The following is a 20,816-nucleotide window of genomic DNA, read 5'->3' as shown; positions in this document are numbered from 1 at the left end:
ACATATAGAGCTTACAAATAACAAAGTAGACTGCCACGGGGACATCATCTGCCATGCCCTCCATTTCTTTGCCTCCCTAACATGGGGCACGTTCAGTCTGAAAACGGTGTGCAACGTTTTGCTACGGTTTCTGGTTTGAACTGGATGTTTCCTCGAAAGGGTGTGCATGGTGTGCAATGGGCTTTGAGGTACGTTTTCTCCTGTTTGATGGGTGTGTCAGATGTGTTACCCAATCAGCAGCAACATATATTAAAAAGGCCGTCATAGTTGTAAACACAACTGGGTGTTCACTGCACCACTATTTGCATTTAAATAAACGTGTTTTACGTTTTGTTGGGGCAGAACTTGCCCCTGATGCCACTCTCTGAGTGGCTCTCTCCCTCTCTCTCAATGTGTATGTATGTGTGTGTTCTTGATTGAATGCAGGTGCGCCGGAGTCAGAGCAGAACCGCCAGCTGCATCTAAATACCGTATTCAAGCCTCTTCAAATACTCAGCCCTGCCATTTCCACTCTGTCAGATCGTATATGCTGCAAAAAGTTTGGGTTTGCTGTGCTTAGAGCCATCATTTACCAGCTCTTGCCATTTTTGCATCTAGTTCTTATTGTTTGTCCTCTTAGGCTCATCGTGTTCTCCATTCCTCTCGCAGTGCTGCTTGTTATGACTTCGGCCCGTCTCCCCCACCTCGCCCGTATGTGTCTGCACTTCGGTTCACCTGTTCTGCTGCCACCGTAAAAGTACGATCTGGCCACAAACATGAACCCAGCAGACGCAAATTCCCTACACCAAGCTCTCACTGGTCAAAACCACCTGCTTGGACAACATGACCAAGCCCTCAAGATCCTGTTAGCACAGGAGCCCACAACCTAGCCCTTCACAGCCAGACCCTGAACTCAAGTTCGTTGTGAAGGTGGATGCCTCCGACACTTGGGTAAGGGCTATTCTATCACATCGTTCCCCCTCTGATAAAAAAAAGGTGGCACTGGCTGGAAAGCTCGGCATTCCTCTTCATCGTATGGACAGACCACAAAAACCTTTCCTCCATCCAGACCGCCAAAAGTCTGAACTACTGGCAAGCCAGGTGGGTCTTGTTTTTTGGTTCATTCAATTTCACACTCACTTATTGCTCACTTAAGTCTTATGCCCTCTCCCACCAGGTCACTGGCAACAACTCTGTTTCGGAGCTAGATTCCATCTTGACATCCTCCTGCATCATTGCTGCTCCCATATCTGCCAAGCCCAGCAGAACTAGCATTACCCAGGTAGCAGTCCCATTAACAATGTTTGTTCAAGGTTCTGTTAACTCTGATCTCCAGTGGACCCATTCAACCTACCTGCCCTGATATTCTGGTGTGAATGGGACCCTTGCCTTCCTGCGTCAGATCTTTTGGTGGCCCACTATGGAGAATGACGCCCGGGTGTTTGTCTCAGCCTGCTTGGTCTGTGCGTGGAGGAAAACCTCCAATAACCCACTTCCGGTCTGCTCCGCCTCTGCGTATACCCAGCCTGCCCTGGACAAACATAGCTCTGGACTTAAAGCGTCTCACTTCATTCCACTCTCCAAGCTCCTCTCCTCTAGAGAAACTGCTGACCTTCTCATAACCTGTGGGTTCTGTCTGCATGGCATTCCCACTTACATCATTGTGGACAGGGGACCCCAGTTTACTTCTCAGATATGGAAACCTTCCTGTTCAGCTCCTGGTAGCCCCCCGCCCAGTCCAACAGCCAGAGCGAGCAGGCCAACCAGAAGAAGGAGACTGGTCTATGTTGTGTTACTTCTACTGACCCATTTTCCTGGAGTGCGCAGCTACCCTAGGTTGAATAACCCCACAACACCCTCACTAATGCCTTGTCAGGCATGTCACCTTTTGAATGTGCCCTTGTTTACTAACAATCTTTGTTCCCAGCCCAGGAGGTTGAGGTTGCGGTCCCCTCAGTCCATGACCAACTGTGTCGTTCTTGTCGTACTTGGAGCAAAGCCCGAGCTGCTCTTCTTCATGCCTCTGCCAGCTCCCTGTCCCAAACCAACAGTCACTGTGCCCCAGCTCCAGTCTGGGGGTACTGTTGCTTGTTGTTGATGGGACATCATCTACCATGCCCTCAACTTCTGTGCCTCCCTAACCTGTTGCCGCTCCCTGAGTGTCTCTCTCCCTCTCTCCCTGTGTGCTAGATTGTAGACTGTAGCACCAAATCACAACAGAGGCTATCTCAGGGCACTTTTCATATAGAGCAGGTCTAGACTGTACTCTTTATAGTTATATTTACAGAGACCCAACATTCCCCCATGACTACGCACTTGGCGGCAGCTGCAAGAAAAAACTCTTTTTTAACAGGTAGAAACCTTGAAGAGAACTCGTCTCATGGTGGGCGGCCGTCTGCTCCGACCGGCAGGGTTGAGAGAGAAAGAAATATCTTTAACTTGCTATCTCTCACGTGTGTCTGCACTTGGGTTCACCTGTTTTGCTGCCCCCGTAACACAAATTAATATACAGTATACTAAGGCTGATAGTCAACAGTGTCTATCACAGCTGTCAGACACGTGTTGCTCATTGGACATTTGATCATGTCATGCACAAGGGATGGACTATAGTGTTGAGGACTGGACAAAACAAAAGGCCATATCATAAATATGAGCAGGATGTCAGATGGAGGTTACAAACACAATGCATTTTAATTTTTACCCCCCCGAAAGGCCTGATGTGTACAAGGCAGGTGAATTACAGGAGCATTTCACTAAAAGTTCCTTTCTCTGAAAGAATCGTATTTTTAAGATTTAAGGCTGCTGTAACTGGTATTATTTTTGTGTTCACTTGGGGGCAGTGTGAAGCTGTAAACACAACGCTGACATTATCGCTAACTTTGTCCATCAGTCATTTGGTGCTGGGTAGGTAGTGTATGACAGCTGAAAATGTTAAATAGAGAAACTTTAAAGTACTAATGCTAAAGATTTGTGATTTTATTTCGGCCCGTGTGACTGGCGTTCACACGAAGTATGTTTTGATTGTAAAGGTCCTAAATTTCCATTTAAAATTAAAGATGAAGTTTCATTTGAGATTATTTCACGTGAAACAAGTTTGTCTAGTGTATGTTTGAAAGACTGAAAATAGCTTACTTCCTGGCTGCAAATAATATATCACTTTGAACCTGTGGCATCAACTTCAAGATAAGAAAGTTCACCAATAAAAGTTTGGGCATAAATTTATCAGACTGATGAGTAATTGTGTGCGTTGCTGTCAACATACAGTACACTGTCCATCTTCACTCAGTGCTTCACTCAATCTTTACAAGTCCTTTGTGCAAAAACCTTGAGTCGCGGCCTAAAAGATTGTTCACAGCAAACATCAGTGTTTGCAAACAGTGACCCACTGACCGACAAACAAAGACACAGCTTGGACTAATTTTAACACTATCACAGTTTGGTTAAAAATCAGTGCATCACTAATAACCGGAAATGTAGCATACAGGATGCTATTGCAACTCCTATTTGGTGTTTTCCCACCAGCAAAGCGGTGATTCCTGCACCCTAGCACTTTGTTGAATTATTCGCTATATTTTAAGCAGCTACCTGGTGTCTAATGGGATCCAACAGATCTGTAATTGATCTCCCCTTGACCTGCTTGATTCAAACAGTGATTTTACCAAATTTGTGATTCTCCTTGCTTCTTTTATTTGCTCTCTGTAACAAAAAAACTGGGACTTCAGTTCTAGTATAATTGATTAACAATTTTAGGCCTCTCCTGAATTTCTCTTGTGGGCAAAGAATTGAGCCTTTAAGTGATCCCCCATTAATCTTTGTCTTTTTTCTGTTCTTTGAAATTAAAAGATGACAGGGATCACAGGGAATGACAAAGAGAGGATGATGACATGGTGAAAGTCCTTGGCTTGCCTTGTACCTACAGTTGCATATGCATAGTACATTGTGCAATATATTTTCAGCACATATAGCAAGACTCAAGGTACTGTCACAAACACATACAGTACATGACAAAAGTTGTGCTTAAAGCCAGGTTCAAATGTTTGACTAATAAGCTAATTTTAAAACTGATAGTGACAGTATTTTGATCTGTGAGGTCTCAATACTACCCTGCAGAGATTTTTAGTCAGTTGAGGTTGACCTTTGTCAAGATGTTTTAACCTTTCAAATGAAACCGTCTGAGGCTTAGTTTGATGTCTTCAAAAAATACACTACAGTTTTGTTTGCGTGTGTTGTTATAGCTTCGAAAATACAGTTAGTACAGAGGACACTGTAAAACCATCCGTCATAATCTTTCTTAATGTCTCATTTCCTTTAAAAATGTGATAAAATAAATATTATATATGTGCAGAATCCCTAATTTTTTAAAATACATTTAGACTAGATACATAACTCAATTAAATGCTTTATTAACATAACTCACTTCATACTAAGTTTTTTTTTTTTTCCCCTCTGAAAAACAAGTTATTCAGAATGCCTCAGTAATCATGTTGGGGGTCTTAGAAAAGATGATGAGCACTCCAACATCACAACAGTGGTTTTTTTTTTAAAAGACATGTATTAATATAACATGATATACGTTGGTTTCTAATAGTAATCATTCATGTCTTGAAATGCTGGACAGTTATGTCTGTATACATTATAAAAATGAAGAATGAAAATTTTATTTATTGGAAAAAAATAATTCCAAGGGGATGGCTTGCCTGTGGCAATACACTATCATGACACTGAAAATGTGGCAACATGATAAATACTCTAACATGCCAGGACCATCGTAATTAATTCCCCAAACCCCAACATACAGCCAGTACATACATAAAGTCGCAGAGCGTGTGTTCAGCCTTCCTGATTTCCCAGAATGTGTAACCATCCCACATATGACATACATATACTACAGTGTTCCTCTTGTCTTTATTGCTGCACGGCTCTATTTCAGAAAAACTATTGCTGTCAGGAAAACAAGTTATGTTGTTCCACTGGTGATCCACCAAGATCTAAATTGATATTCTGCAATTATGTGAGAATGAGCCACCTGCTATGCAGGTCCTCTGTTCTAATGTATAACAATTACGGTGCAATGTCAGACCTCAGGTTTTGTAATTTTAGCAGTAATATTGCAATTATGCCTGGTGGATATCAAAGTAAAAGAAGGAAAGAAAGAAAACCTTTAGAACATTTTGTTCCATTTTTTTTTTTTTTTTGGTCAAACATGTGAGGCTATAGGACGCATTTCTTTGGCAAGATTGTAACTCAAGTTAAACGGCCTCATGTTTGACCATGTTTGTGCTACTTTGCCATGCTCAGATTGCATGGTTTGAGCCAAATTGTCTAAATCTAACCAGGTCAATATAGCTACATTGCTCTCTTGTGGTGCACTGCATGTATAGAGGATATAGAATTTAATTCTTTCTGCACTGCAAAGTTTTGCCTGTACTGTCCTCTGTGTTACTTTTGAAAAAATATTTTAAATCTCAGTAAATTTTACCTCATTTAATAGGTGAAATATAATGTGAATGTGCCAATATGAATTTCAGAATACTGTATTGACTACCTCTCAATAATTTAAAAAATAATTAAGATTAATGTAAGATCAAATTAAATCTCCAAAAATTATTCATTTTCAAACACAAATTTTACCAAGAAATATGAAGCTTCTCAGAACATAGTGTCTTTAGAACAATAAATGTCTAACAAAAGTGTAATGACTCGGTGAACGTTGTAAAAAGTAAAGGTTTACTAACTTCCACCGTGATAAATGTGTATTTTCTGGTGAGTCGCTGAGTCGGCTCCACAGGTGTGTGACGTAGAAGGGGCTCCTTTGTGTGTTCACAGGTGATTTGACCAGTACTTGTTTATTGTTGTTACATTTGTGTGGCAGTTTAAGCAACTTCATGGTTCGCTCCTTGTTGCTTGTATGTAACTGAACGATAAGTAGAACCTACAATTGACATCCTGCCTTATGGCCACGTTTGTTTTCCGCTTTGGGTAATGGAGTCCAGATGCTGCATTGATATGATTAGCTGCATATTGCCCACAGAATTCAGTCCTATCATCTTGTGTTCCTTGCTCTGTAGATATTAGGGATCCACCTGAAGCCTTTCGTGTTGATTTTGATCTTTTTCCAGTGAGCTGTAGTTTCTTCACAGATATAGACTGAAGTGGCAAAAGCAACACTCACAACACAACACAGCGACCACTGATTTCTTTATTTTTATGGCATGTTTAGGTCTTATTGCACAGTCTTGTAAATGTACTTACTTTCTCTCGAGGTCTTGCTCCAAAGGTTTTGTGTCTGAATTCCCTCTGTTTAATAAAAGCAGCCACAACTAGTTCGGCTGAGGCTGCAATCCAATAAGGCTTTTAAAGGTGAATATAAATGTTATTGCAGTGCTGAAATTAAAGACACAGTCCGGTGGATAAAGAGGAAAGAGGTAGGATAAACTGAAGGTACTAACTACCGTAGGCTGGCTGGCTCATACAGTAACAAAAGCAGCTTCAGTAGTGGTCGACCAGATGACATTTTTCCTCTGCCTCTCCTGTCAGTGCTGGAGGACTGCTTCGTGACAGGTGGTCTAAGATGACTGTCGACGCCTTTTCTGGCGACTGAACCTCAGGCCCTAGCTGTACAGGCAGTCAGCACCAGGTGGGAGCTGTGATAAGAAAATGAAGATCACAGAAATGCAATCAGCATTAATGCATACCCACGCTCCAAGACAGATGCACACGTTCCCCAAAGGAGGAAGTCGGGTAACGATGTATAAACAGCAACAAAGATGCTGTTGGATAAAAAACAATGTAATCATGAAAACAAAGGTCTGATACGCCTGCTGCCAGAGGGGCACGATTTCCTGAGACGCTCCTATGGGTCGCCTCAGAGGACAGGGATAAACAACCTACATGATCATTCTGGTTGGAGAACTTTCATTCAGTGCCAAAACAGAAAGTAGTTGGCTTTCTTTTAACCATTAAAACAATCCTAACCTTAACAAGTACTTGGCGTCAATAGTTTACAGAGAAATACTACAACTCGAGGTCTGCAACTCTAAAGACAGACATGAAAAATGCAAACCATTTTGTGACACTATTGGAGGAGAGATAGAGGATATATGAGTGGATATGTTAGTTTGGCTCACCTGCCTGCACAAACTGGTGATTGGAGCCAACGGATTACTTGTATGTTTTGGTCAAAAACCTGCCATTTTGCTGTGTGAACAAGCCACATTTGGAGAATACTGGTGGCAGTATTCGACAATTGTAATTAGTATGGAAGGAGAACAGGAACAGCTTCAGTGATTGAAGCAATGTGGCAGAATGACAAACAACTGTCTAAGTTACTCATGTCTTGTTAATTTGCTCTTTAGAAGAAAAGAAAAAAAGGCTGGTATGAGATGCAAGTGTATCTGTATTCTATCCTCTTAAATTGGGAATTTCTGTCATTGCATCCCCTTTTCCCCAAAAGGATGAACAAATATAAGTTGTTTGTGGTTATTTAAAAAACAACAACAACAACTACATCGTTTTATTTCAGAATTTTACCATCACAGAAAAATTTCCCAACAGTATGAGCTTCAACGCAGTAACAGAATCTAAACTCGAGAGGGAAATTATACAAAATAAACGTTCCAATGACAAAGTGTGTGAGAGCAAAGCCGTTATTTGGATTCTTTAGCATCCAGCTCTCTTACCATGTTTTCGCAAGGCATACAAAAAATATAAATGTAGTGAACAAGGCTGATTCATCCTAAAATACGCACAATAGTCGTACTTTGTATACTTTACTTTTGCTTTTGTAAACACAAAACGGCGCCAGTTGTATTTTGAAAAAAAATCCCCACCGGATGTAGATGCACGCCCGCGGGTCCAGGTCTTCGAGTTCAGGTCTTCGAGTTCAGGGAAGCGGCTGCGGCGGACGTCTTATCATTCAGCTGGCGTTTACGCACAGCCCGAGGTAACACCGCAGCCACTCGTCCGGACGCTATAATTGTTATTTTAAATGATTAAAAGTTGATTATAGATATAAGTTGATTCTAGATGCTTTTGTGAATCGCTGCAAGAAAAACCCGCTTGATTTCTAATCACACGTTTCCATTCAGCACCGATGGCCGCGAAGCATGTCAAGCCCAACTTCAGTCCGTCTCAGGTGTCCGAGATGGTGGAGAGGCTCTTCGGGCGGACGCCATCGGAAATCCGCTCGCTGCCCAGCTACGATGACCAGAACTTCCACGTGGCGGCTGCGGGCGGTGGCGAGTACGTCCTGAAGATCATGAACTCGGCGGACAGCGGGAGCCCCGTCCTGATCGAGCTGCAGACATGCGCCATGTCTTTCCTGAACCGCAGCGGACTTCCTGCCCAAACAGCCCTGCCCACGACCTCAGGGCAGCTCATGAGTCTGGAGGAAATTGGTATGAGGCCAGTCACACTGTCCAGACTTCAGGAATAATTTCATATACTTTCATCCACTTATGAATCAGTGATAAAATAACCTTCAGTTGGCACTGCAGGAAAATCTTTTGAAATCTATGAGAGATACCTTTTAGAAATAATAATCGAGCAGGATGTATGCAAACACTTCTCGGTTGAAACAGCTGCGAACATAAATAATCTGACACTGTTTTTAACCTTTGGCCTAAATGTATTACTCCTTCCTCACATGCAGATTATTTTGACTGTTCTCAGAGTTGGCATTTTTTCTTTGTTTTTACTATCACAGCAGTTTATTGCCTGGCTTGTGCTCTCCACAACGCACATACGAGGATAAAAATGTGTCTCTCATAGTCAAAGCCAGGGAGTGGTTAAAACATTCTTTCAACACCGACACCGACACATTTCTTACTGCTTATCTACCTCTTATTATGCTGAACTGGCAAAAAGCGACCAGTTGGCCTCTGAAGACCTGTAAAAACAGCTGTCCTTGCATACAGTAATCATATTCATTGATGACAGTGTGTGTTGTCAGGGTGTGTGTGCTTTGTTCTAATATTTCCTGGGTTGAAGGATTGGGTAAATGTTTGTCCTGGTCCTATAACATAAACTACCATGGTAAGAAGGTTAGCTCTCTCTAAAGCCATGTCTAATGTATGTTCAGGTGTATTCTGTACTGTATCATATTATGTGAGTAAAGGTGATGACAATTATCGATCCTTGAGAGGAAAAATTCGTATTTTCACCTGTTCCTGCACTACCTGCCACCAGAGCATTTATTTATGTTCGTTTGTTTAAAATCGGGCAGCTTCAATTCACAACATGTAACTTGTTTGACATGAGATGGGAACAGATTAATGGGATGCATATACTGTGGGTATGTGTGAACATGCTCAGTAGTTGGAATTAGCCCTGTCTGAGGTGCTGTTTCAGAGAGCTCATAAAGATAAGTGTAGAAGTACTCTACCCTCCGGAGGTCATAAACTAACACGTCATGCCTCAAGAAAATGAATTCGTCTTTAATATTAATACTCGCACACTGTAGTGATGATAGGTATTCCCTTGAGCAAGGCCACAACACACAGGTCGTACTTAATGAGGGCTAACGGTGAGGGAAATGGCTTTAATACTAATTCTGTATGTACCTTTGGCAGATTGTGGCTACGGCTGTCAGAAGTACCTGGTGCGGCTGTTGACTTATTTGCCCGGAACTACAATTTCCAAGGTTTCTTACACACCGCAGTTATTGTATGAAACCGGCAAGACAGCAGCCACAATGGACAAAATCCTGCAAGAGGTATAATGGTAACACCACTGTTAAAATTCCTAGATCATTGGCTTTGTTTTGTAATACCATCAAATCTGTTTTAAAAAAATGCCTCAATATAACAAAACGCTGCAAGACAATACTCAAACATGTTTTATGAAATTGTCTTAAGTGACGATATCTACCACTGCTGGCAACATTATGCCACTTCAGTTTTTCCCATGTTTTCATTATTTTATTAACTTATTCAGATAATGTGTAAAATAAAGGACTAGTCCTTCACTGCTCATCAAACGTGAAGCTGACCATGTGGAGCTGCTAAAATTTGTTAATCTGTACCTTTTCTTAAGCCTTCTGCTTCTCAGTATTATTACTGTTCGTTCTTTTTCTTTTTTTCTTTTTTCTTTTTTACAGATGGAACACCCTAATCTTAGCGTTCTGCAGAGGGAGAAGTTCATATGGAGTCTCTCAAACATTACCCTTCTGGAAACATACATCGATATATTGGATGGAGATCCTCTTCAGGAGGTTATAAAGTCTGTCATTCATCAGTACAAGACCTCTGTGCTCCCGAAATACTCCAGTTTCCGCAAGTGTAATTATGATATCTACTCAATTAGATTCTCTCCTGAATACTTCTGACTTCCCTGTGAAACATGCTTTATATTATTACATTGTCATCGAGTTAATTTTTTTTTTTTTTTCTATGAAAGTGTTCAGCTGAGCACGAGTGCACTTTTTTGACACCTCTCCATATCACATTCATATATATTTAAACTCATGCACATGGAAGCTGGTAACACAAATACTCCTCTTTTCACCACCCTTGTTCAAATGGTTCTCATTGGCAGCTTCAGTACAGTCAGCAGAGACCGGATATGTCTCTGAACACAAGTAATAATGTATTTCAGTTCCCATAAACAACAGCGCTTTATTTCTTTCCTTTCCAAGGCATTAACCACGGTGACTTCAATGACCTCAACGTGCTTGTGCAACCTGATGAGAGTGGTGGCTACAAGATTTCTGGCATCCTTGACTTTGGGGACATGCACAGTGGCTACTACATCCATGAGCTAGCCATCACTATCATGTACATGATGATGGAGCACCCTAATCCCATTGAGGTGGGTGGACCTGTCCTTGCAGGCTGGGAAAGTGTCCTTCCCCTCAACAAGGCAGAGAAAGAATGTCTGTATGTGCTGGTGCTGTCCCGCTTCTGCCAGTCTATGGTTTTATCTCGTTACACTGTGACCTTGCATCCAGAAAATGCAGAGTATCTGATGATTTCATCCAGGAAGGGCAGACCCATTCTCCGTCAACTCTGGGAGCTCGGAGCGGAGCAGGTGGAGAAGGTGTGGTTTCAGAGTGCTGTTCAGTTCAGTGACAGGACATGAGGAGTATGTGAGGGAAGCCATTCACAAATTTCAATGCACAATAGAATGATCGACTGAGCCTTTTTTCCAAATAAATTGCCTTTTTTAGGATCACCGGTTGAAAATGATAGATTGTATTTTCACAGTTAAAATAATTCACATATTACCCATGATATTGAAACATATTGAAATAGGGACACTGCAGTGTGTCTGAATTGGAGATGGGTAGTTTAACAAAAACTGTATGCAACAGGAAGTACTGATAATGAATGGTAACAATGGATAATGTGCTGTAAAAGCAAAAGTCATGAAACTGAATGACAAGCACGAGAGCATGTAGGACAGAGTGCTGCATAGCGAGTAACACTATCATGTATAATGAGGAAACACCAAAGGCAGGGTGAATATTTAAAAACTCAGAGTAGCAAGTCAAAAATTCACAATAGAAAAATAAGACAATAATAGAAAAGTGAAGTGTGAAAAAAGATAGTAAAACACTAAAATAGAGATTGATCGAAGTGAGTAAAACCAGAAATAAAAAGGTAGGTTACTAAAAGGAACCAAAATTAATTATATAGCCTTTAGACGAGCATTCAACCATGCTTACAATAAGATTCTCTATGGGTAAGATAAGATTTGAGGCAATAAAAGCAGTAACAGAGAGGCCAATCAGACTGAAGTCTGTCTAAAAGATTTGAGTGTTCCATGGTAGCAAAGGCTCTGTTAAAGTCAAGTAGTACTAATACGGAGGGTTTTTTCATATCCATGTTGGACCAAACACTACAGTATAAATACATAAGGTAAAACTTTGTTTTTTCATCTGGTTTTCTTCTGGTTTGCCAGGCAAAAGGACAAATTTTATGCTCAGGTCACATTGAGTCAGGTTGACTAAATTGCAATAACTCATAGGTTCAGATTAGCAGTCCTGCAATATTGTCTGTTGTCCATACATTGGGAAATTTACTTTACCAAAACTTTTAAAATGTCTGGTTGATACTTTAACTGGATCCAAATGTTAACGGTTTAATACTTTATACCGTTCAATAATCTCTCAATAAACAAAAAAACAATTTCTTAGAGAGTCAAAGTTTTTTTGAATGTCTACTTAAACCGTGTGTGTGTGTGTTTGTGTGTGTGTGTGTGTGTGTGTCCGCTGTTCATGGTGAGATTGTTTTGTTAACTATTGTTTTCAAGGTCAAGAATGAACTTTCACTCTTAATTATAATAATAGTATAAAGTCCTTTATTTTGCGGTCATACTTACCCTCCATATAATATGTTCATGAGTAGGGTTATAGGAATATCGAATCACACATCGGTGATCAGATTGGTCAAGGACAAAAGCACCATTTCCCAAAGAAAATCCGTTCAGAAGATAACCATGTGGAGGCTGGACTGCACATACAGAAATATGCGGTCAGTTGTTGAGGGTTAGCTGGGTGTCTCCACTATTGAAACTAGAGGGTGCGCTTCATTTAAACCTACAAGCTTGAAATTCCCAGTTAGATAGGATATAGTTCTGAGTCCTATTATTCTGTGACAAAAGCAAGGAGCAAATATGGAAGCTATGTTACCAAGGCCACTGTAGGGAATTATATATATGTGGGAATTACTGTTTAAATTTGGATCACGGTGCTTTTAAGTTGTGACAATTGTTTAAATCTCTCAAACACAAATGCCCCAACAGATTCATAGAACAAAGCTGTTATCTGGGGTTGCACAAATTGCTCTAATCCAACATAATCCAAAGAAAATAGCAGATTTTGACATCTCAAAATGGTTTAAGCAATCCAGAAAACCAAATACAGAAATCTCTTAAAGTTACAGACGCCAATACATTCTGGGAAAGCATAAAACAAAACACCCGTGTGATTTCATTGTTTGCTCGTGTTTTACAGCCAAGATTTTCATCACTTTAAATACCTACAACATTCCTCACACTAGATTAAAATGGATTGGTTAGGTACACAGACACATCATATTTTTATGATGCGTCATCATATTTCAAGTTATTATAAATAAAATTTCCCTTTTTAAAACATGTTATATAACTCACTGACTTTGAAGATCACTGAGCTTTACATTTTAAAGCCTTTAATCTGTAGAATGCCCTTACCAAGGAGCTACATTTATTTTACTTCTGACATTCTGGATTTACATTTTTTTTATGATTCATTGAATCACTTCTATGTACTATTTACTCATGTATCAATTTGTTTAGGAAAGTGCTTTAAAAACTTTTTAGATCAAGTTTCTTACTACTGTACTGTACAGTACTGTATATTCCCCTGTCTTTACAGTTCTGGGTAAAATCTGGCCTAATACTGCCCTCAGGTGGCCCTCATAAATTCCTACTTCCAATGGAGGCAGCACTGCCTTTAATGGAAAATTTAAAAATGAACCCTTTATTCCTTCAATAGTTTACAGTGATATAATTGTTAACAGATGTGATACAATTTTCATTAAAATTAATATTAGTACTGTCTATGGTAGCATGTGGCTGTTCATCAAAATGTGTCTGCAACTTTAAATTCAACTGTAACAGTAGAGAGAAATATAAAGCCTGTGGAGCAGCCAAAGAGCATAAACCATGGCTCTCAATGGCATAGTCCCTTAACAGTGTCACGCAGTATATATGCTCTGTTTGGTTGAAATACCTTGTTAAAGTGTGTCGTGTTTTACAGAGTGTGACCAATATATCCAAAATCACTTTGCTAAATTCAGTTTCATTCGACCAATGATTCGAGGTACTCAACACACATACTGTATCAGTTGTTTACATGACATTCTAGCACAATGTGTAATGTTTCTGCAGTCTGTCTTGACAGTCAGATGGGTTAGTGGTGTTTACCACTTCACTGCAGAAATAGCAGGGGTTCTGTTAGGAAGGAAGTAAGAATGAAAGCAGGAAACATAGCCAATTAGAATTTGTCAAATTATATGTTTTAGCCTTTATTACGTGAGATCAATAAAGTTTGTTCAAGAAAAACTTTGGTGCCAAAAAACCAGTGGTGGATCTGGTTTTGATTGGCTTCTCCAAAAAAAACATACAAATATAAAGGTGTTCAAAAGCTTGTGACTTTCACACACTCTACTCCCGGCTGCTCACGTCCTCCACATTATCTGCTAAAGGATGATGTGTTAGTTCCCTGTTTTTGTTTGTTGAATGATTCCAACACTAGCATTGTTTATAAAATTAAGTTATTAACTAGTGGTTTACGACAGCGGTCAGAGTCTTCCTGAGAATATTAATTTCTGGTGAGCTCTGTAAGTGCTCCAAAAGGCTGTCAAAGGCAAAGGGAATTGTTACGTGGCCACTTTGCCATATGGGACAAAACCATCCTGTAATGGGGGCAGAAACCCTGGATCCTAGAAATGATATTTCTCTACAACTAAACTGCAACAGCAAATAAATTTTTTAGGAAATATTTTGTTGGCTGGAATATGTTCAGAGGCAACGTATTTTTTGAATGCATATTGAGCGCTTCATTTATTAACGGCAGCGGAGTCACCACAAGGGGGTTGGAGTAGATGGAAGGTGTACAAAGCGCACTACTGTAACACCAGAGACTGGGGTTCGCACAATCCTGTCTGTATTTTGTGGCTCTGGGAAAGGGAATAATAAACAAACAAGGCCCTCAACACCCTCACGGGTATAAATTATTCTGGCTTCTGCTCATTTAGAAGTTAGGTGGAGCCATCCTGAGAAGTAGTTAATTCTGAGAATTATGGAGGTTGCTACACCCTAACAAGGACAACACACCATGGGTCTTGTCAGACCTGCATCTGCCTCTGCAAGGTTTCATTCAGCCTCTTAATTCATTTTCACGAACCCAATTTGAGTGACAAACTCAAAAATGTGTTTCTGGTTTTGATGTGAACTTTGGTAGATTCACAAGTCACAGTTGGCAAGACTCTCCAAATACTCAGTCACTCTGAAAGTATACTTATATTGACACGTGCAAAATTGTGTTGTGATTTTTACTGTTACATGCAGATAATACCACAGCGGTCAATCCAAGGCCAACGCTGACCCTGCAGCAAGCAACCGAACTGACGTTGCAGCTTTATGGAGTGACCATAACTGAGATCACCACCATGCTTAGTTATATTGACGAGAACTTCCTCATGGTGGACAAGGGGGGTATCATGTACGTCCTGAAGATCATGAACTCAGAAGAGAGTAAGAATACCACCCTGCTGGGGGTGCAGACCCTCATCCAGTCCTTTCTGCAACAGCATGGAGTTCCTGCTCAGACAGCTGTGTCCACCACCATAAGGCAGCTCACGAGTATGGAGGAAATCGGTAACCGCAAAACATCTCTGCAGTCCAGCTTCATAACATTTCACTTAGCTGTAGTTATAAGGCTAAGAAAGACAACAGGGTGAATCTCAAAACTCCTCTGGCAAGCGGTGGTTGGTTAAACTAATGACTTAGGACACCCTCTCCCATTAGGAGCACACAAAACAGAGTCCAGTCCAAAAACAAGTTAAATGTCTCAGAAGCAGTATACCCCGGTCACCATGTGCATCTAGCTAACTGATTAATATGTTTTCAGGCAACCAGCGGAGACTCAAGGAAGTTACTGCTCCCAGCCAAGATATAGTCTGCTACATAACCAGTTGTAAAACAGTAAATTGTTGTTTTTACATGTAGGTTTATGTATGGACTGAACAGCCAAGATACAGCATGATTAGGGAGCTTAAGAGGTGCTGGTACCTGGCTGTTACTATCTTTTGACTGAGCCAGGCTAGCTGTTTCCCTCGGTCTCCAGCCTTTGTGCTACGCTAAGCTAAATGGCTGTGGCCTTATATTTAACAGACGGAGATGAGAGTGATATGGATCTTCTCGTATAACTCCACCAGAAAGCAAATAAGTGTATTTCCCGAAATGTCAAATTGTTCCTTTAATCAGTTTTCCCACACACAGAAAGCTAAAACGGAACCCTCAGCTTAATAAAGTTGTATTGAATTGAACCAAAAATCATCATTTCAACAGACTACAGTTATAATCACCCTCCATTCGAACTATTTACTTTTGTTTTTTTCTAAGTGCAAGGGCAAAAATCAGTCTTCTGTCTTGTAACCAAGATAGAGATAAAACAATATTTGTGCTGCCACTTCATACTGTACCAGGCCTGTGGGTTGCTGCTGCATTTCTTGGTACAGGAGGCACACTGCCAGCTAAATCTCTGCTGACGACTTAAGGGCCTTTGTGGTAAGAGGTAATAGAATAATTCAGGTATGGCAGTATTCAACCTTCAGGGCTTCCTGAAAAAAAGGAGCCAGTTATGCAGATTTTTCTCAGCCGTAACAAATAATGAAGTCAACTGCTGACTGCCACTGATCCTTGTTTTAATTAGTATTAGGAGATTGTTTTCAGTACAGAGACATAATTGTTTAGAGATGAAGTTTAGGTTATTAGGTTAAAGGTGATTAATTTTATAACTGTATACACATAATAGTATGTGTAAACATAAGATGTTACAGATTTTTTAGTTTATTGTTTAATGTAGTTTTTGTTAAGGTAACGAACGATCTGCAGAGTGTTAGAAGGAAGCATTTTTCAACATTACCTGCTGGAGCTGATGTTTGAAAGTGTCTGAGGGAGGGTTGAGAAATCAGAAAGCCATCACAGCTGTCTCCTCGCATGCCTTGGTATTTCTCAACATACATTCTTATGTCGCTGGTGACACACTTGACATTTTGTCAGAATTTAAATGCAATTCCAAATTTAAACAGCATGGGGATGAAGGAGGTATAAAATACTTTACATGTCAAGCAAAGGTTTAAATTTTAATTAAAAGACGAGACCCTCTCTCCACACAAAACTACAGCTATGTTGCTTGATCCAAGAGAATACACAGGCCAGGCATTCCGTTGGTAATTAAACAGTATTACATTAATTACCTATGATAATTTCAAGCTCTAAACCAGACTGTACAGAGTTATGACACGAAACTGAACTGAACAAGTTGCTGTTTCTGTATCCCCCCTACCTTCTTAGACTGTCGACATGGTGGTAAAACTTACTGTGTGAGGTTGATGACCTATCTCCGTGGAAAAACAATGGCTTCTTCATAATGTGGACAAGTTGGCTGCAATCATGGATAAAGACATTGTAACAGGTACATTTAAGGATCAAGTTTTATTAAAAGGGTTTTTGGAACAGATTGTTCATGTAGGACTGTCTTCTCCACAAACTAACTCTGTCATTTGTTGCTGGTGTTGCACTGTGGGTTTTAAGAGCTTACTCACGGAAAAACGACGATAATTAAAGCGGTGAGAGTGAACCAAAACAGCACAGCTGTGGGCTGTAAAACCAAAACAATAAGCTGGAAGAAAAGCTGTAAGGCGCTGAAGGGAACTTCAGTCGGGTGATAATTCTCTGTGGGTTCACTGTGAGCAACCCCTTTTATTGGCTAAGGGGTGATGAACCCATAGTGAATTATTAGCTGACTTGCAGTTCCCCTCAGCTCTACAGAGTGTTTTAGCATCTTTCAGCGTATTGTTTTGTTATTACAGCCCACAATTTTACTGTTTTGGTTCGCTCTCACTACTTTCTTCAACTCTGTTTCTAGCTAAAAAGCTAAAAAGCTCAGCTGTAAGTGCTATCGCCTGCACAGCACCAAACTGCAGACAGTCAAAGTTTACGACTAGCTGGTGAACACCGTGGAGTATTTACGTGCTCAAGATCCAGTACTATTGTTTGCTAAAATGAAGTTGGTGAAGACAAAAACAGAACTAAACGGAGAGCATTTTTTTTCGGCTGTCCAGAAACACAACTCCAGATTCATGCTAATTTTGCATGTCTTCTGGATTTGTAAATAAGCAACTGTTTGCTAACATGTAGTCACATCAGCTTTAAATGTGCTATATGGAAGTTTTTGCTATCGCTACTTAGCTAACATTCGCACTAACAGCTGTTTATTTAACAGTCTAGAAGAAACATTGCTAGTTCAGCATCAAACTTCACTTGTTTGTTTACCTGCCAAAAGCTGTCTCCAGCATAGGAAAATGATGCCAATGTTAACTCCTTGCTTCTATTTCTATCACTTCTTCTCTTTTACTTTAGTTAACATGCTAACCAGCTAGGAAAAAGAAATAGCACGTCAAAAAATGAAGTCTGATGCTGAACTGCAACGTTTCTTCTGGACTGGTAAGTAAACAGCTGTTAATGCTAACATTTATTATGTAGCCATAGCAGTGCTTACATATAGCACCTTTAAGGCTGTAATATGTCAAATGTGTATGTGAGTTTTGTTGTTGATATATGCCCCCAAGTTGCCAAAAATAAGGTATCGGAAAGTTGTGATTAAATAAAAGATTTGTATTTTTTCAGCTGGCATCTCCAAACCTTGATGTCTTAGAAAAAGACGATTCACCTTGGAGTTTGTCCAATGTTCCTATTGTGGAGGGCTACCTATCAGTGATGGATGGAGATCCCCTGCAGGAAGTGATCAAAGCAGTCACTGCACAATTTAAATCACATGTGCACTCCAAAATCAGCTCTTTCCAAAAAGGTAATGCATATAAGAAGTCTACATTCAGCATTTGCTGTATACTTTTGGTTTACTGTGAAAATCTGTTTAGGATTCTGCTTATTTTTTGCAATTGTTTTTCTGTATATGTAACAGTATGAACACTAATCCATTTGAAAGGGGAGTGCTAATAAGAAACTGTTTGCTAACAACTTTACCATATCAACCTAAAATGATATGGTTATGCCCCCAAGTGGCCAAAAGAAAAAAAACACAGTTATTGCAGGTTTAACCAGGTGTTGTAGTTGCCATAGTTTATTTGCCAAAACCACAATCTTATCCTAACCTCAACCATACTGTAGGTGCAATGTGCTGATAACACACAAACATTTAAAAACGTTCACTGAAAATGATCCAGGGTTTGGCAGAAATGTTCAGTATCAACTTTCTTGTTGACCTACACTGTATAAATTTTAAAGTGATATTATTAAGCGCAGGAATTACTTTTTAAAGTCTGATTGGCTTGGGCAAATCCAACAGAGCTAAATGCCTCTCCACTTGCTGTAATGACAGACACTTTGTGTGAGGCTGCAACCAATAGCTGTCTAGCAGGCTTCAGAAATGAATGGCCACACTTTGGCTTGCCTGCACTGAATACTAAAATTGTACAATTACTTAAGATAGACGTACAGTTTTCCCCCACATCAAATTTAAAGGTGCAAAAGTACTGAGTGTTCTCTCGTCTTACACAGGAGTAATACATGGGGACTTAAAGACCACGTCATTGTCACACCTATTGCCAATGGGCATCAGGAGGTAACAGGCATTCTGGTCTTTTCTCCGTTCATGAATGGATGCTATGTGTTTCAAGTGGCAATAATGATCATGTACTTGACGCTGGAGAACCCCAGTCCTTCGGATTTAGGTGGAGCAGTGTTAGCGGGCTGGGTGCATGATGGTGCTCAACGATGATGAAAGGGATTCCCTCTTCCTGCTGGTGCTCGGTTGCTTTTGCCAGTGTCTGGTTTATGGAAAGTACAATGTCAAAAAAAATACAGAGAAAACACGGAATATCTCCTGACTACAGCCAAACATCGGACTCAGCTTCTTACTAAACTCTGGGAACTGGGCAAGAAAGAAGTAGAAAAGAAATGTTTCACAGATGTCAGAACATACTCAGTTCATGAAGAAATGTTTCTCCGTGGATGAACACAAAGATTTACATCTTTAACCACTAGGAAATGAGGGTGACAATTTGTTTTAAATTTTAAATCAGCTTTTAAATCTGCTCCCTGAATTGTAATCTAAGTTGTATTTTTAGACATGGCCAGATCAAGTTTTGAACGAGTCTTACTTTTCATTTAACTAGAATTTCACCATATCTGACTCAAGCAATATTTTACACTTTTTACATTCTTTTCTTTTTTTTTTTAGTTTTATGATTTGTAAATTATAATTAATATCTTTATAATTCACTGATAAATAACCAATTCTTTAAAGATCAGTAATGGTTTACATCCACCTCTAGCATCATTTGTCTTTTTAGCTACTGTACCTATTTATCATCAGGAAGATCCCATCAACAATTTGACCACTTAGATTCTGGGAAATGGCAGCAGAAAGTCTGGACCAAAATACATTTATTAACAACACAATAACATTAAAAACTGCAGACTTGGTGTTAATTATTTAAAAAAACATTTTTTTACTGCCTATTAACATGACATAAAATTTGCTTATGGCTTATTAGAAGTGAGAATCCCATGACTGATTATTATTTGATTATCAACATTTCAAACTGTATTTTTCTCAAATTGAAACACACAGCAATGTTACTGCTTAAACATTTTATTAAGACATGTCGCACTGAAGCAAGAAAGGCTTTATTCAAACATTAAGGTCACTATAGCCAGCTAAACATGTATTGTGTATTGTTTTTTTTTAAATTGAATAAATATTATGTAGACTACATGAAGTCAGTGTTGAAATTAAATATACACCCCTACACCTTTCACGCAAGAACTGGGCATTCAGTGAATTGAAAAAAATTCCAGATTTTGTTCTGCAACATCTGCGAGACAGAGATGGGTGAGTGACTTTGGAGTGAGGCAATTCTTGCCTTGTTTTTGTTATTTCCGCTGTTGATGTGCTTCACAACACACTTTGAGTTTAATGTATGTGGATATAAATTACATTATTGTATTTGTAACCGATTTGATTGGTCCCACAATAACAAAAACTGACCTTCTCACGTTTAGCACTACAGCTTTCCTGCAGCTTTTCTTTTCCCATAGAGCAAGCT

General features: G+C 39.8%; 1 protein-coding gene and 1 pseudogene across 2 annotated transcripts; both read left to right on the top strand.

Moving 5' to 3' along the window:
• Nucleotides 1–7,814: 7,814 nt before the first annotated feature.
• hykk.2 (hydroxylysine kinase, tandem duplicate 2) lies at nucleotides 7,815–12,115 on the top strand. 2 transcript variants are annotated; one of them, XM_040129145.1, is made up of 5 exons: nucleotides 7,815–7,921; nucleotides 8,067–8,375; nucleotides 9,549–9,691; nucleotides 10,076–10,250; nucleotides 10,613–12,115. In XM_040129145.1, the coding sequence occupies exons 2-5, from the start codon at nucleotides 8,072–8,074 to the stop codon at nucleotides 11,053–11,055; spliced, it is 1,065 nt and encodes a 354-aa protein (XP_039985079.1). In that variant the 5' UTR covers nucleotides 7,815–7,921; nucleotides 8,067–8,071; the 3' UTR covers nucleotides 11,056–12,115. The 2 variants fall into 2 exon arrangements, with proteins under 2 accessions (XP_039985079.1, XP_039985078.1); XM_040129144.1 differs by having other exon boundaries at nucleotides 10,076–10,256.
• Nucleotides 12,116–13,770: 1,655 nt separating this feature from the next.
• Nucleotides 13,771–20,475, top strand: LOC120790723 (annotated as a pseudogene).
• The last annotated feature ends 341 nt before the right edge of the window (nucleotides 20,476–20,816 follow it).

Source organism: Xiphias gladius, chromosome 6 (genome assembly GCF_016859285.1).
Source record: "Xiphias gladius isolate SHS-SW01 ecotype Sanya breed wild chromosome 6, ASM1685928v1, whole genome shotgun sequence".
In the NCBI taxonomy this organism is placed as follows: domain Eukaryota; kingdom Metazoa; phylum Chordata; class Actinopteri; order Istiophoriformes; family Xiphiidae; genus Xiphias; species Xiphias gladius.
The sequence above is the reverse complement of the archived record's forward strand: the minus strand, read 5'-3'. Positions and strand labels throughout refer to the sequence as shown.

What these genes read in the sequence shown, in the direction of transcription:
- hykk.2 (XM_040129144.1), top strand. Translation starts at nt 8,072, where the DNA reads ATGGCCGCGAAGCATGTCAAGCCCAACTTCAGTCCGTCTCAGGTGTCC. An exon ending in CATGAGTCTGGAGGAAATTG is followed by an intron (nt 8,376 to 9,548) that starts GTATGAGGCCAG and finishes TACCTTTGGCAG; the next exon opens with ATTGTGGCTACGGCTGTCAG. An exon ending in ATACTCCAGTTTCCGCAAGT is followed by an intron (nt 10,257 to 10,612) that starts GTAATTATGATA and finishes TTCCTTTCCAAG; the next exon opens with GCATTAACCACGGTGACTTC.